Below are 15,577 nucleotides of genomic sequence, written 5' to 3' on the forward strand. Positions count from 1 at the left end.
GGCCGGCCATTGAAAGTGAATGTAGAAGATTACAAAACACAGGGCTTGTATTTTGAAATGCTTTAATTTTCAGAAAAGGGGTGCACAGTAACACTTGTGCTGTTCCCTGACAAATCTGACCATTGTGACATACAAAAACTAAACACATTAACGCTGTCATATAAAGAACACAAATCAAACACTGTTCATTATCTTTCAGTTTTCCAAATTATGAACTAACCAAAATAACAAACTGTGACGGTCTCTGTGTGAACTCATGCAAGTGACTAACAAAAGCATTTTTAAGGTAACTTGCAATTGGTCATTTTGTGCCACTTATGCACATGACTGACAACAGTATAATGTATGTGCCTTGCAAATGTGCGCTCTGCATTTGAAATAGACAGCGCCGGTTTTCACATCTTTTGGGGCACACAAAGTGCATCTCTTTCGTTTCTCTCCTTTGCCTGTGCCAGCTGAAGGACCTGGTTCTGGTGTTTGTATGTCTCTCACCAATGTATCAGAGGGCAGTGCTCTGGGTATATTTTGGTGCCTCTGTATCAGGGGGGTCACCATGGATTTCCCCGGCTCTTCTAGGAACAGCCTCCTCCTGAGGTTTTCCTTGTGTAATACTCAAAAAAGTTTGTGTGTTTTAACGTGTGTGTGTCTGGGTAGCGTGTGTATAAATGTATCGATACATGCACAGGTCCAAGGGCTCGATGTTTGCAAGCACATATGCTCATATGTGTACATGAAAATAATGAACATGCTCATGAAAACTAAATTGTTCTGTTATTTTCAGTCTCTCCCATTCACTTTCAATGGTCGGCCATTGTGACCATCTTTTACTATGCCTACTCTCAGATAAATGAGGCCCACGATTAATCAGATGCAAACAGAAATATAAAACCAGTCCTAATTGAAAGAGAACAAGTTGACAAAAAGGTTGAATCCAAGATTGGGTGAAAATATGGTATAATGAGTGATTTATAAGCTATTTTTTATAGGCCGGTCATTTTTGACCGGGAACACCACAAGTGTAACAAGGTAACAAAACCCCCACAAAAAACGTAAGAAAATTTCGTAAAAAAATTTGAGATTTAGTTATACCCTTTGGGAACAAAGTCACTAAGTTTCAGTCCAAAGCGATAACATTAACTAGTATTTTCGGGAAAAAGAAAATCTTCTCCTGGTCAAATTGACCCGAACACCACATGAGGGTTAAATGTGCTTAAGATAAAATAAAAATGTAATGTACATTTAAAGATTAAATTAAATTGTTTTAAAATGTTTTAAATTGTACTTGAATAAAATACAAATCCCCCCAAATATTACTCAAATTACAGTAATCAAGTAAAATTACTTACACACCCATGAAAATATATAACACTGTTCTAGTGGTTTTTGGATATTTTAAAAATAAATAATAATAATAAAAATCTTACATACTGTGCATGTAAGTATTTGAAAGTAGAAGTACAAGTAAATGTAAAATGGGAAATGAGCAAATAAATGTATATATATATATATATATATATATATATATATATATATATATATATATATATATATATATATATATATATATACATATATATATATATATATATACATATACATATATATATATATATACATATATATATATATATATATATATATATATATATATATATATATATATATATATATATATATATATATATATATATATATATATATATATATATATATATATATAATACTTACATAGCTTGATTGTGTTCGGTAAGAATAAGAAGCACTTAATCTGGTACTTCTTTCATTCCAACACAAGAAAACATTTCTGTAATGTGCATCTGAAATAGCATTTACAGTTTGTGTATCTCAGAAGGGACATGGATGAATTTAAACTGCAGTTTCAGATGCATAAATAGGCCTAATGTTTTGTTTTAACATAAAACGTTGAATACTGATATTTGAAATAATTTAAAACATGATAAAAACATTTCAAATATGAAATTAAAACCACCAGAAGGTGACAGCATCATTCAATAAGTAAACACTGTCCATTGTTTAGAGAAGCAAAACAGTGTGATCTATGTTGGGAACTAATTTCGTTAGCAAAATTGAGCAAAAACAAGCAGCATTATGTCTAAAATATAAGTCCCTTATTGCTTTACTGAACATGTATAAAATGATAATTAAAATGTGTTCATGCTGATATCTGCAGAAAAACGGTACTCTTTTTTTGTGATATAGATTAAGTTAACTATATTAAATTATATAAATATAAAAAGCGTACATAAGAATGTTTGCCGTCTACAATTTAGAGTGCCTGGAATTTAGAGTATAAATAGAATAAATCAATGTGCGTGCACTCTGTGTGTGATTTGGTGATATAGCCTACTTGATAATGTCAGATCGCACATCATTACAGCAACACTGTAATCGCAGACGATGCTGTATCGCACACCACAGACTCGATGTGAGTTAAAATGTATCATCCGCAGTTGTGCGTTCACTTGTTTGTTTATACATGAGCAAAAGTGTTTTTAAGGAGTCTAACTTGTAAAAGAGTTACTCAAGTAAACAGTGTTGGGAAGGTTACTTTGGAAATGTAATAGGTTACAGATTACAAGTTACCCTATTTAAAATGTAATAGTAGTGTACATTTTTTTATTACTTTAAAGTAATGTAACTAATTACTTTTGAGTACATTTGAATAATGTTTTGATATTTTAAAGAAAAAACATTGAAAACTGATGTTTGAAATTATTTAAAAAATGAAAAGGTACCTTAAATGTGAAATTAATACCACCACTAGGTGGCAGCGAGTCACTGTTAATAAGTGAGTCATTGCGATTGAACCGATTAGTTTAAACGCTTTATTCATTCAGTAACGAAACACTATCATGTTGCTCAGAGACGCAAAAAAGTGGCTGCAGCGGGTGCTGCAAGTTTTTCTCACTTCTTAAACTTATTGTGAATTTACATTCTGCATTTAAATTAATAGCACCCACTCCAAATCATCCTAGGGGTGGCCACAGGCAGGGCCGGATTAACCATACAGGCAACTGGGCAATTGCCCAGGGGCCCAAGACCTCTAAAGGGCCCAGGGCAGCAAGGGCACGAGCAAAATACTGTATCTGGTAATCTCCCGCTTTATATTAAAAAAACTGTCAACACGGGCTTTTGCGCGCTGCACAGAAGAGACTCTGCGCTGCCTATGACTTTGAACGTGAGTTGAGAGCGGCTGAGAGTCAGTCTCATGCAGACTGACCAATGAAGAGAGGGCCTCAAGTTAAGACCCTCTCCTCATTGGTCAGTCCGCATGAGGCGGGTCAAATGTTACGCCGAGCGGGTTACGTCAGGCGTTGCTACAACAGAAAAAAAATCTGACATGGAGAAGCTAAGTGGGAGCGCGAAGCAGAAATTTAAAAAGGAAAGGACATCAGAAATGCAGAAAATTTAAAGTATATACCTCAAATAGGCAATTCCTTCACTCCTGGTAATGTAGCTGACAGTTCTGTTAAGTCAGCTTCCGTCAAAGACGAGGACAACTCAGCTAGCCAGGACTTTTCTACACCGCCAGCTTACGTTTACAGCCCAGAGAGCGAAGAGCATTTCAAAATTCAAACATGCACTTCGTCATTATTTAGGACTTAAATTGTGTGTTTTGCCAGATTATGTAGCATTTATTTCTGTCTTGTCTTCTTCAGAGAAATTGACAGATTTCTAAATGTTGATGTAGCACTAAAATGTTTAACTGGTTAATTGTGCTGTGATATATTGTTGTTCTATTTTAAAACAAGTTAAAATGAGCTTTTTCCTTGAGGTGCCAGCTTCATTAAAATGCTGTAAATTGTTGTGGAGGGATAACTGGCAGATTTCAAATTGTTTGTTTTGGACTAATAACTTGATTGCCTTGTTGAATTCTGAGGAAACAGGGTCACCCTGTCAGGGTGATTTCTGCTTAAAATGAGCTGAGGACCAAATTGTTTCTTGATGTGTTGTCTGTGGTCTTCTGTTATAGCTCTATCAATTCAATACATTTAATAAATAAATGTTGTTAAATAAACAATGGTTTGAAAGTGGTTGCTTATTTATTCATTTTTGTGAAAATGGAGGATATTTCCCTCCCTCTCAATGTAGTGGGTCAATTTTACCAGATTATACAGATGCTGATGTGTTTTGTTTTCATAGCATCATATGTGAGTGAATGTCTTTGATATGGGACATAGCCGTGCATTTGTAGTTCTATGAGCATTTAAATATTTGTAAATCAAAATACACCTGATGACAGTTAGAATTTGAAGTATTGAGTATATTTACTGTATATTACATTAATATATTCTGTATATGACCATATTATGGTGATCCTGGGGTCGTGATGATGGGGCCCTTGAATATTGTAGCCCAGGGTACAACAAAGTGTTAATCTGGCCCTGGCCACAGGGGTGGCCAGAGTTTATAAAGTGGTTTTAGTGGCCACCCCTTGGGGGTGCCCCTGTATGGATCTGACATGATAAAGATTTAAATCCTTAGGTTGGGGACATGCAACAAAATTTTGAGTTCTCTCCTGAACTGCTCCTTCACTTCAATTATCCATCCATCCTCTCATGACTTAGATTTTAATTTGACTTTTGCCATGTTTTGTAAGTGCATTTTTGTTTTTTTGGAAAATTAATTACCACTTGTATTTATTTTTACTACAAATTCCATGGTTAAACTTAGTGCCATACCATAGGCTACATTAATTTTCTTAAGGGTTGTGTTTTTGTCTGCACTAGCTCTCCCTAAACCTATGATAAAATATGATTATTTGTCTGCTAAATTACTACTGTAACATTACAATAGATAATAATGATGTTGTTTATACAGCATTTTGAGTCAGTGTGAGCAATGTGCTGCTGCTGCTTGACTAAGTAAACGAAGACAAAACTACAATAGCATATTTACAGATAAAACTGACCTGGAAACCCTGAACAGAAGAGTCGCTTCTCTGCTCCAGCTCTGTGCTTCCAGTCCTCTCCACTCTCTCGAGTCTCGCATTGATTACTCTGATCCAAACCGTTTGGCGGAGGCGTGTAGAGTGCGGGAGCCCAACCATTGGCAATCACAACTAACCAATTAATGATTTATTAGAGATTGAATTATCGAATGGCGGATTCGAAAATAATTGATTTAGTACATTTGGTGTGCAATTATACAATAACAACCAGTCAGCGCCTGATTTCCATAGACATGCAGAACGTGCAGGATCCATAGATTGTCATTTTGCAGCTTAATATTCACACACACTCCCATATCGCGTTTTGATTCAACTGTACTGACCTACTTTTGATTTATTTGTCCAAAATGTGGCATATTCCATCTGCGTTAGGCTGAATTCCATTTTTATGACTGGATTACGAACCAGACTGTGTTTTCCGCATCGCTGTATGTCTCAGTTCAATTTGGGAAATAAATAATCTGTATGTGGATGTGTGTATATTGAAATGTAAACCCCTTTTTCATAAGTAACTGTAATTTAGTTACTCATTTTTTTCTTAGTAACTGTAACTGATTACAGTTACATTTATTTTGTAATTCAATTACGTAACGCCGTTACATGTAACTAGTTACTCCCCAACACTGATAAAAAATCATTTGAGTATTTCAGTGGATAAATGTTCAAAGTGTGCACTACGCTCAACAGACAAAGACTTAATAAACAACACCCAACACAAGTTGACAAGAGCAGGGGAGAAGTTAACCTCACTCCCATTGTTTCTTCTGCTCTTTTGTGTAATTTGCGTCTTTGCAGCACACTGTCTGATGAGCACCATCTGTCGGCAATTTGCTACTGCCAAGCAAGCAGCGAAAGAGACTTTGGCTGCGTTTACACTTGGCATTAGCATGCAACCTGTATCTGGATGTTGTCCACATACTGTACACATACTGTAGTCTCTGCATACTTATTTAAATATTTGTACGGGAAAGACAGATCCGATTGGTTATCCAGATAGAAAAGTCAGCTGATGTTGCCAAGTGTGCGCTGTGTTCTGATTGACTGATCTGCTTGATCGGATCACGGTGATTGTATGTTAATGTCAATGCAAGTGTAACGCAACCATATAGAGAGAGAGCACATACACAGGGAAGCATAACCACAACCAAAGGGCCGGGAAAATCACACTTAAAAATAAATATTTACAGGTTAAGGTCAGTAGGATTTTTTTTTTTTTTTTTTTTTTTGATTTGCGCCACACTCTTTCAGAAGCCCTGAGCTTAGAACGATGTTCACGGAGAAAATCAAACAGCAAGGGGGAAGAGGGGGTGGTACAGGCTAGCCTGGAAGACAAGGAGCAGACAGTCTATAAACAAGAGTAGAGCAGAAAGTATTAGTACCACTGTAAGGATAAAGAGATGCTAATTGTTTAGGGGGAGGCAGCAAATATGAAACCATAGCAGATAGCCGGGAGGGTGAGAGTGGTTACATCAAAAGATGACATGCGGAGGGGTATGTGTTGTGTCAGGAACCATGTTTTTTTTTTTTTTTTTGTATATTATTTTTTATTGAGGTTTCCAAACATTCAAAACAAAAATAACAGACACAAAGACCCTTCAACAAACAAATCTGTGCAATGTGTAAAATTAATCAAAAGTACTATAAAAAGGAAGATGTACATAAAGCCAACCTCAATTACAGAGTGTAATCACAATAATTACAGAAAGTGATTATTACAGAACAGAAAAACATAAATAAGTAATTTAATCCTTCTGGTTTGACAAAAAAGTAAAGACTGGTTCCCACATCTTATCATATTTGCAGGGTTCCCGAATAAAGAGTATCTAATACTTTCAATATGTAATGTAGAAGTGAGTTCAGTTAGCCAGTCAGAAAAAAAGGGGTCTGGTATTTTTCTTCCACAAAAGCAAGATAACTTTCTTAGCTACAATAACACCATATTGGATGGGTAACCGTACCTTTGGCCTAAGAGTCTGCAAAGAGTCTGATCAACCAAGAATTGCTATGAATGGGTCAGGAAGTAAAGCACAATTGTAGACTTTGGCAAAGAAATTAAAAATTTCTATCCAAAAACTCTGAATTTGTGCGCAGAACCAAAAAAGATGTGCCAAGGTACCCTCAGCAGCTTTACACTTGTCGCATATCGGAGGGACAGAAGAATAAAATTTACTGAGCTTTGTTTTAGAGTAGTGAAGTCTATGTAATACCTTGTACTGAATAAGTTTGTGTGTTGAATTTATCGAACAAGAATAAATAGATGAAAGACATTTGTCCCAATCAGTCTCAGAAACCTGAATCCCCAAATCTTCTTCCTAAGCTATTTTCAAATGTAGAGAAGAAAAGTTTGTATTATCTTTAAACAAATTAACAAAAAGGGATATTATGCCCTTAGCATCAGGAGAGTTAGAAAATAAATAAAATATTTTACATTCTAATGGCAAAATTTCAAAGTGTGTAAAATTTGTACGAACAAAGTTCCTGACTTGAAGATATCTGAAAAAGTGAAAAGAGGGAAGGTCAAATCTTTCTTTGAACTGAGAAAATGAAGGAAACGTATTATTAATATACAAATCTTTCATAATGAGAATTCCTTTACTTTGCCATTCCCTAAAAACATTATCTGAAAGGGAGGGTTTGAACACATGATTGTAACAAATAGGAGAAAACAGTGAAGTATTTGGTAGCTTAAATACCTTTCTGATCTGATACCATATTTTGATAGAATTGTTAAGGATTAAATTTGTTTTAGGAACTTCTTTACTAGACAAAGGTGCCAAAAAAGCAGAGCAGAAAGAGATGAGTGGATGGCATTTTGTTCTATCGCTAGCCAAGAGGGGGTGTCTACTTGAACAATGCCTGGAAAAGAATCCCGCCAATACATTAATGTTCTGCAGTTCGCTGCCCAGTAATAATGATGAAAGTTGGGCAAACCCAAACCCCCCAAGCATTTTGGTTTATACATGTATGTTTTGGATATACGAGCGACTTTATAGCCCCAGATGAAAGGCAAAATTATTGAGTCAAGAGTTCTGAAAAAAGATTTGGGTAAAAAAAAAATGTAAAAAGAGAATATAAAAATCTAGGAAGGATCACCATTTTAATTGCATTAATGCGGCCGATCATTGAAATAGGGAGTGATCTCCATCTTTCTATGTCCTTCTTTAGGTTATCTAGTAAAGCAAAAAAATTAAATTGAACTAAATCCTTTGGATTCTTAGGGATCACAACACTGAGATATTTTATCTTGTCTAAAGTGATTTTAAATGGCAGACTCTTCATAAAAACTGGATCTATATTATCGCTGACGGGCATAAGTTCACTTTTTTGCCAATTAACAGAATAGCCAGAAAAGCTACTAAATGAATTTAATAAACACAACAGAGGAGGGACAGAGCGCGCAGGGTCTGAAAGGTACAAAAGTACATTGTCAGCATAAAGAGAAATTATATGATCAACCTGACCTATATTTAAGGGCGAAATCTGTGGATGAAGTCTAATGGCTATTGCCAAAGGTTCTATGGCAATGGCAAACAACAGGGGTGAAAGTGGACACCCCTGTCGAGTACCCCTATGCAACTCAAATTGCGGTGATCTATCGAGATTGGTTAATACCGATGCGCAGGGATGATGATACAACATGCTGACCCAGGAAGAAAACCTATTGCCTAAATTAAATTCTTTAATAGTGGTTAAGATGTAATTCCATTTACTTGGTCAAAAGCTTTTTCTGCATCTAATGCGATAATTGCCAATTTAGAGTGAGAATTTAACTTAGAATAGATTATATTTAGGAAACGTCTAACATTAAAAAAGGAAAATCTTTTTGGGATAAAGCCAACTTGGTCAGGATGAATAATCGTTGAAACACATTTGTTTAATCTTGTTGCCAAAATTTTTGTGAACACTTTTAAATCCAAATTGAGAAGAGAAATTGGACGAAAAGAAGACACATCAGTCTCATCTTTGCCTTTCTTAAGAAGTAAAGAAATATTGGCGGAGTATAGAGAAGAGGGAAATTCCTGCTTAATGAAGGAGTGATTGAACATCCTTAACATAAGGGGTACAATTTTATCTGCATATTTCTTATAAAATTCAAAACTGAAGCCATCAGGGCCAGGAGCCTTCCCATTAGGAAAGGCATTAATTGCGTCCATCAACTCTTGAATTGTAATACCAGCATTCAAGATTTCCTGGTCTGCTTCACTTAATTTTGGGAGGGAAAGTAAACGAAGAAAGTCAGAAATAACCTCAGATGATACAGACATCTTAGATTCGTACAAGTCCGCAAAAAATTCCATAAAGCTTTTATTGATATCCTTTGGATTAGTCAATATTTTACCATCCTTGTCAGCTATACTATGAATTGATCTACTGGCATAAGAACCCCTCAACTGACGAGCTAATAATTTATCTGGTTTATCCCCAATCTCAAAATGTTTCTGCTTAATTTTTAATAACATATTATTTACCTGGTCTGACATGATCTTATTATATTCATATTTAAGTGACCTAATGTCATTTAGAACACAGGAGTCAGTGGTGTCCCTATATAATTTTTCCAACTGGGCAAGACGAGCATCTATCTCTACCAAGCGTTTCTGTTTGTGTTTATTTACTGCTGACTCTTAAGAAATTATGTGTCCCCTCATCACAACTTTAAAAGTTTCCCATAACACAGAATCAGAAACATCTCCTTTATCAATAATGTCTATAAACTCTGTCAAAGAATCCAAAATATGCTGACTAAATTTTTCATCAGAAAGGAGGCAAGAATTAAATCTCCAGTTATAACTTGGCTTTGCCCAGCTGAAATCTAAAGATACCGTAACAGCAGAATGATCAGAGATCAGTATATTATGGTACTTGGATGAAGAGACATTCGATAATAATTTAGAGTCTATAAAAAAAAAATCTATTCTTGAATATGACTTGTGAATATTGGAAAAGAATGAGTACTACTTATCGGCCGGATGTTGAACCCTCCAGATATCAACAATATCCAGTGACTCGGAAAGATGTTTAATGACTGAGGTAGAATTGATAGAAGAATCTGAACGGACAGGAAATTTGTCCAGAACAGGGTCCGATATACAGTTAAAATCACCACCAACTATAAAGTGAGTATCGGTTTGAGAAGGTAGAAGATTGAATACTTTACAAAAGAAAGCCGGATCGTCATAATTAGGGGCATAGAGATTTAAAAAAGTAAAATGTTGAGAAGCAATTATGCCAGTGACAAGAACATAGCGGCCGTTAGGGTCTGTTAACGTAGATATATGTTTAAACGAAACTGAGTTATGAAATAATATTGAAACCCCTCTGGCTCTGCACGAAAAGGTGGATTGAAATACCTGGGAAATCCAGTTACACTTCAAGCGATTCTGTTCACCATTTTAAATGTACGTCTCTTGTAAAAAAATTATGTCAGCCGAAATGGAACGTAAATATGAAAACACTTTAGCTCGCTTCACCTGACTATTCAAGCCGCGCACATTCCAGCTGGCTAGTGTAATATCGCCTTCCTGTGATGAAATCATACAAGATGCCATTCAACAGCAAACAATATTAATTCAACTGAAAAAATTGAATAGCACAGATGAAATGAAGGGTGAACATAGACAAACAACGGTAAACACAGAGTACAACCCCCCACCCCGTCCCAACCGCTTCCCCAAACCAAGCAGTTTAGCAAACCCATATTTACTACAGAGCCGAAAGGCAACACAAAGAGTAGCAGCGTTGCAAAAAAGAAAACGAAAAAGAGTAGGCTAATAACAGGTTAAACCACACCTCAAATCCCATTAAACATTAATAACAGAAAGAAAAATTGGACATCAGAGAAATAAACACTTAAAAAGTACTGTCACACTTTTGTGCTAATACCTGAATAAAGAAAAGAAAATCAACAAGCATGCAGCTCTACTGACTAATTATAAATATACAACATAGTTATGAAGGCTGCACCGCCCTGACCTCACCAGTGATAGAGCCAGCAAAGGCTTGAGCCTTTTCAGCAGAGTCAAACACATGTTGGTTGAGTTGTGAGTCACGATAAGTCGAGCAGGGAAGAGCAACCCATGTCGAACATTCACCTCCTTGAGACTTTTCCACACGGCGTTGAAAGCTTGACGCTGCTTCAGAACCTCGGAGGTGAAGTCCGGGAAGATGAGTATGCGCGCTCCGTTGTACATCAGAGGCGAAGACAGCCGTGCAAGACGCAGAATCTTCTCCTTATCCGGATAGTGATGCAATCTGGCCACCATGGTCCGAGGACGAGAATGTGCATTTCCAATCGGGCCTGTGCGATGGGCACGGTCAATCTTCAGAGGTTTTGCGAAATTACTGGCGCCAAGGATTTTCACGAGAAAGTCGGCTACAAACTGAGTTGGGCGGCCCTCATCAACCTTTTCAGGTAGACCAATGATCTTAATATTTTGCCGCCTCGAACGCCCTTCGAGGTCACCTAATTTGGATGATAGGGATTTACATGTTTCGGACCAGTCGCGGCAGTGAGCCTCGAGTTCAGAGATTTGGCCCTCGTTATCCGTACTAGCCTTTTCGAGATCCGTTACTCGTGAAGTAACTTCTGGTAGAGAGACCAGCATCTGAGACAGCGTTGATTCCAGAGAGTCTAATTTTTCATTCATACAGCCGTTCATCGATCTGATAGCCTCCATAATGTCAGCGAGATTGACCGGATCCATGGAGTTAGCAACGGCCTCGGCTTCGTCTGACTGACAGGCACCTTGTTCACCTGCGTCCTCCACTAATTTGTCTCCTTTTTTGGATTTTGGCTTGGTCATGTTGTGTGCGGTCGTAAGTGAAGGTAATGAGCAGATTTCAACAGAAAAAAATACTAGTTTTAGGGATTTGAAGCGCGCAAAAAAAACACGACTACTCCATGTGGTGCTCGCTAGCGCCCCCCGTGTCAGGAACCATGTTGAGGTTAACATTGAGGAGAAAGTGATCTGAGGTGTCGTTTTAACGAGAAAAGATGACGTTAAAACGACATAACATCTCGTTATTATGACATAAGTGAGTGGAAAACATAATGTGTGTGGCAGCAATGCGCCACCAAAGTAGTTAACTCTTGAGATTAAAAGAGAATCTTGAGATTAAAAGAAACAAGCAGAGGGTGGAAGTCTGCAGCCTGAGGTTTATCTAGGTGGATGTCTTTACCTAAATGTAAATTTCTTTATCTAAACATGACATTTTTATCTAACATGTCTTTATCTAAATGCCAATATCTAACTTATTTTAAATATATCTAATGACAATATATTATTTTCACTTGTAGGGTTCCACTGGGCAACCTGGTATTCCAGGTATCGATGGAATGAAGGTAAGATAACAGATATCTTCACTTCCTTTAAATTATTATGGTTTTGAATACACACAAAGTTTCCTATTTTTGCCTTTAACCACTTTTAAATTACAAGACACTGATTCTTGAGACATGGGACAAAACATATGTCCAGCAATGGTAACTGTTATTAGGTTTAAAAATGAAAATATTTTCAATTGTAAATGCCATTTGGGATCAATAATAAAATGTATTTAACACAATTATCCCCTTCAGTTTAATTGTATCATTATTATATCAGATCTGTGACATTTATTGTCTTCTCACTACATCTAAAACAGTGTGTCCAAAGAGAAGGGTTCAATCATTCATATTCTATAAAATGGAGAAAAAAAAACACTTCATAATATTATCTTGTTTCAAAACAAGTTTGTTTTTCAGTGATACTTATCATACGGTTTCAAAATTGTCAAGACTTTTTGTCAACATCTTCAGACATTATTATACAAATTTAAAATAGTAATAATAATACATGGACAGCTGCCCCTTGCCACATTGCACCGCAGTGTCAGACAGGTTCTGGACAGTTTTATGGTTTTAGAATATTTTAAATCCTAATGTTAATATTTCCTTTGTCACAATCATGGTATGTCAACACCTCCAATTTTTGAGGAAATTCTTTCAAATATTTAGATAATTGTATTCTCCTGAAGCAGGTTCTATTAACATCTAGCATCTACCAAAAAATAAATAAAAAATAATTGTCTAATGTCTAATACATGTTCTCCATTTGATTTGTGAAAGAAATGGCAAACGTGTCAACACCGTCACATGTCACCACTGTAAGCTTGTTTGTGGTGATGGGCCAATGATGAAGTTGACATTCAAAGTGAAGTCATCATTTTTGTGGTTTTTAAGTAATTTTTTATTGTTAAGTATAAAATAGTACAATATATATATATAAAATATATATATATATATATATATATATATATATATATATATATATATATATATATATAAATGTGATTTAAGGAATTCGTAATTAAACAAACATCATCTAAATAAAAACAAACAACTTCTCCAAATATGCCTATTCAGTGACTGGGCTAATGAACGCCGTCCATTTTCTCCATATTTGAATGTTTCCGTCTAGCGTCTGCAGCTCTGTGATTGGAGGTCCAGTTGTGAAATTACAGAAGGGCAAACAATAGTAAGGCTGTGGCTGCTCTGATTTGTCAACTGGCCAAGCATGTTGTGATTGGCACAGAGAGGAATCCTTGAGCCAGTTACCGAGTGCTACCATTGACAAAGCAACTTTAAATAAAACAATAATATAGAGCTCCAATCTGTTCTAATAATAATGTCATAAAATACAAAAACACTTATGCATGCAAATCGTGCCCACAACTAAAGTTTAGCTGCTAAACTGGGAACACCTAAAACAATAATGGTGGGTACGTTAGCCGAGCGCTTACGTGACTAACTGATCAAACAATACGGTTTTTAAAACAGAATATGTCTACTGTAATGTTTGAAGAAAGACCATCTTAACTTTTAATCAGAATGCAGAACAGTATCACAGGCACACCAGCCTAACTCGCTCATCTCTCCCACATTAACCCTATAACTGCCAGTGCAGCAAAATAAACAGCCATTTTACTATGATTGTAAAGTCTGTGTGCTACATTATTATTTAAAAAAAGTAATTAGAACAACATCAGTCTACATTAATCAACTTTCTTAGGAAATAGCGGGTTTACAGTGAACTATCAGAACTACTTCAGTAAGGCAGTAATATTGTGCTTTACCTGGAAACCTAAAGCTGCACTAGGTATTTGCAGACCTGATTTCAAAACTTGATATTTTGAGCACTCAATTGAAAATGTAAACATAACGTATCAGTCATACCTACAGGTTGTGGTTCAGAGATCTTGTTAGTCCAAATTAAGAAGAATAGAAGCAAAACTAATATTAAAGCCAATATTAGAGAAGCAGTCCTTGATAAAACTGACATGCACACAACAAAAGGTTTGAATTGTATTCCTGTGGTATCCTTAAACACAGCGTCTTCTCAACATGATGTAAACACACAAACTAGCGGAGGAAGTGTTTGTGGGCTGGTTAGACTCTGCTTATATTTCACAGGCATGTGGTGATTATGCAAATGTGTTACCCAGTGACGTATACCCATAACAGGAAAAGATTAGAAAATATGACGACTCGTTAAAGTGAATCAGAATCTTTATTTATCATACACATTATCATGCATTTGCAGCTTTTGACTGCTGAGTGGCGCTTTAACCACAAGTTATCATACAAGCGTATCAAAGCATATTTTCGAGAGTAGCCGTCAGCTTTGCCTCACCAATGTGTTACATTTGACAGCTGCAGTCATGGAAAAATAAAGAAAAACACTGTAGTTAAAATGTTTAATATTCACAGATGAAAGTTTATTACTTGAAGTTATGTACGTTACTTAGAACAAATTCAAGCAGGATAAATGTCAAGCCTATGAGCTTGTGCTTTTATTTTCTTTAAACTACACAGTATTACACCATATTTTAGATTCCACACATTTAATAGGTGTGCCGTATTATTTCTATAATATTAATTATGTGTTTTATTATTCTAAAGAAATTGTGGTTTACTTTGCATTGAAGCATTAAAAGTGGTAGCCTATTTTAGTGAGCTAGGCTACATGGATTACTATGCAAAATGTCAATATTCTCACATATTAGGCCTATATTTAAATTTCTATTTTAACATTCCTTTAATAAAACAGACTGCATTTTTGTCACGCACTACTTTGTTATTCGTTACCTGTCCTTTATTTTGACAGATAACTTCTTGGGAAAAAGATATTTGTCTGTACAATGATTAAGAAATTGTTGCGTGTTTTATAAATTATTTCCTTCACTTTAGTAAAACGTGAGGTACTGTATAATGTTGCACCCATTATTTAGGCCAAATTAAAACAAGAAAAAAATTAATTAAACCTGCTCGATTTAGCTAAATCATTGAAACTCTAAAGAATGGACAAATTAATAAAACGTCCTCACGTTTACTCAAGTTCCTCATTATAATCAACAAAATGCACACAATGTAAAAAATAATTTAAAGGGGGGGGTGAAATGCTATTTCATGCATACTGAGTTTTGTACACTGTTAAAGAGTTGGATTCCCATGCTAAACATGGACAAAGTTTCAAAAATTAAGTTGTACGTTTGAAGGAGTATTTTTGTTCCCAAAATACTCCTTCCGGTTTGTCACAAGTTTCGGAAAGTTTTTTTCGAGTATGG

General features: G+C 35.8%; 1 protein-coding gene across 26 annotated transcripts in view; it reads left to right on the forward strand.

The window, feature by feature from the left end:
- Nucleotides 1-15,577, forward strand: part of LOC113098631 (collagen alpha-1(XXV) chain-like) — a 564,810-nt gene that overhangs the window by 412,153 nt on the left and 137,080 nt on the right. For 24 of the 26 annotated variants that reach the window (XR_003289116.1, XR_003289115.1, XM_026263668.1 and 21 more), the window contains one exon: nucleotides 12,270-12,314. The exons of the other annotated variants lie outside the window; for them this stretch is intronic. Coding sequence is in view for 22 of the 24 variants with exons in the window: in XM_026263668.1 (XP_026119453.1) it covers nucleotides 12,270-12,314 (45 nt within the window). In the remaining 2 variants the exon portion in view is untranslated. The remainder of the gene's footprint in view (nucleotides 1-12,269; nucleotides 12,315-15,577) is intronic. 26 annotated transcript variants of the gene reach the window in all.

Source organism: Carassius auratus, unplaced genomic scaffold, assembly GCF_003368295.1.
Source record: "Carassius auratus strain Wakin unplaced genomic scaffold, ASM336829v1 scaf_tig00216597, whole genome shotgun sequence".
NCBI classification, from domain to species: domain Eukaryota; kingdom Metazoa; phylum Chordata; class Actinopteri; order Cypriniformes; family Cyprinidae; genus Carassius; species Carassius auratus.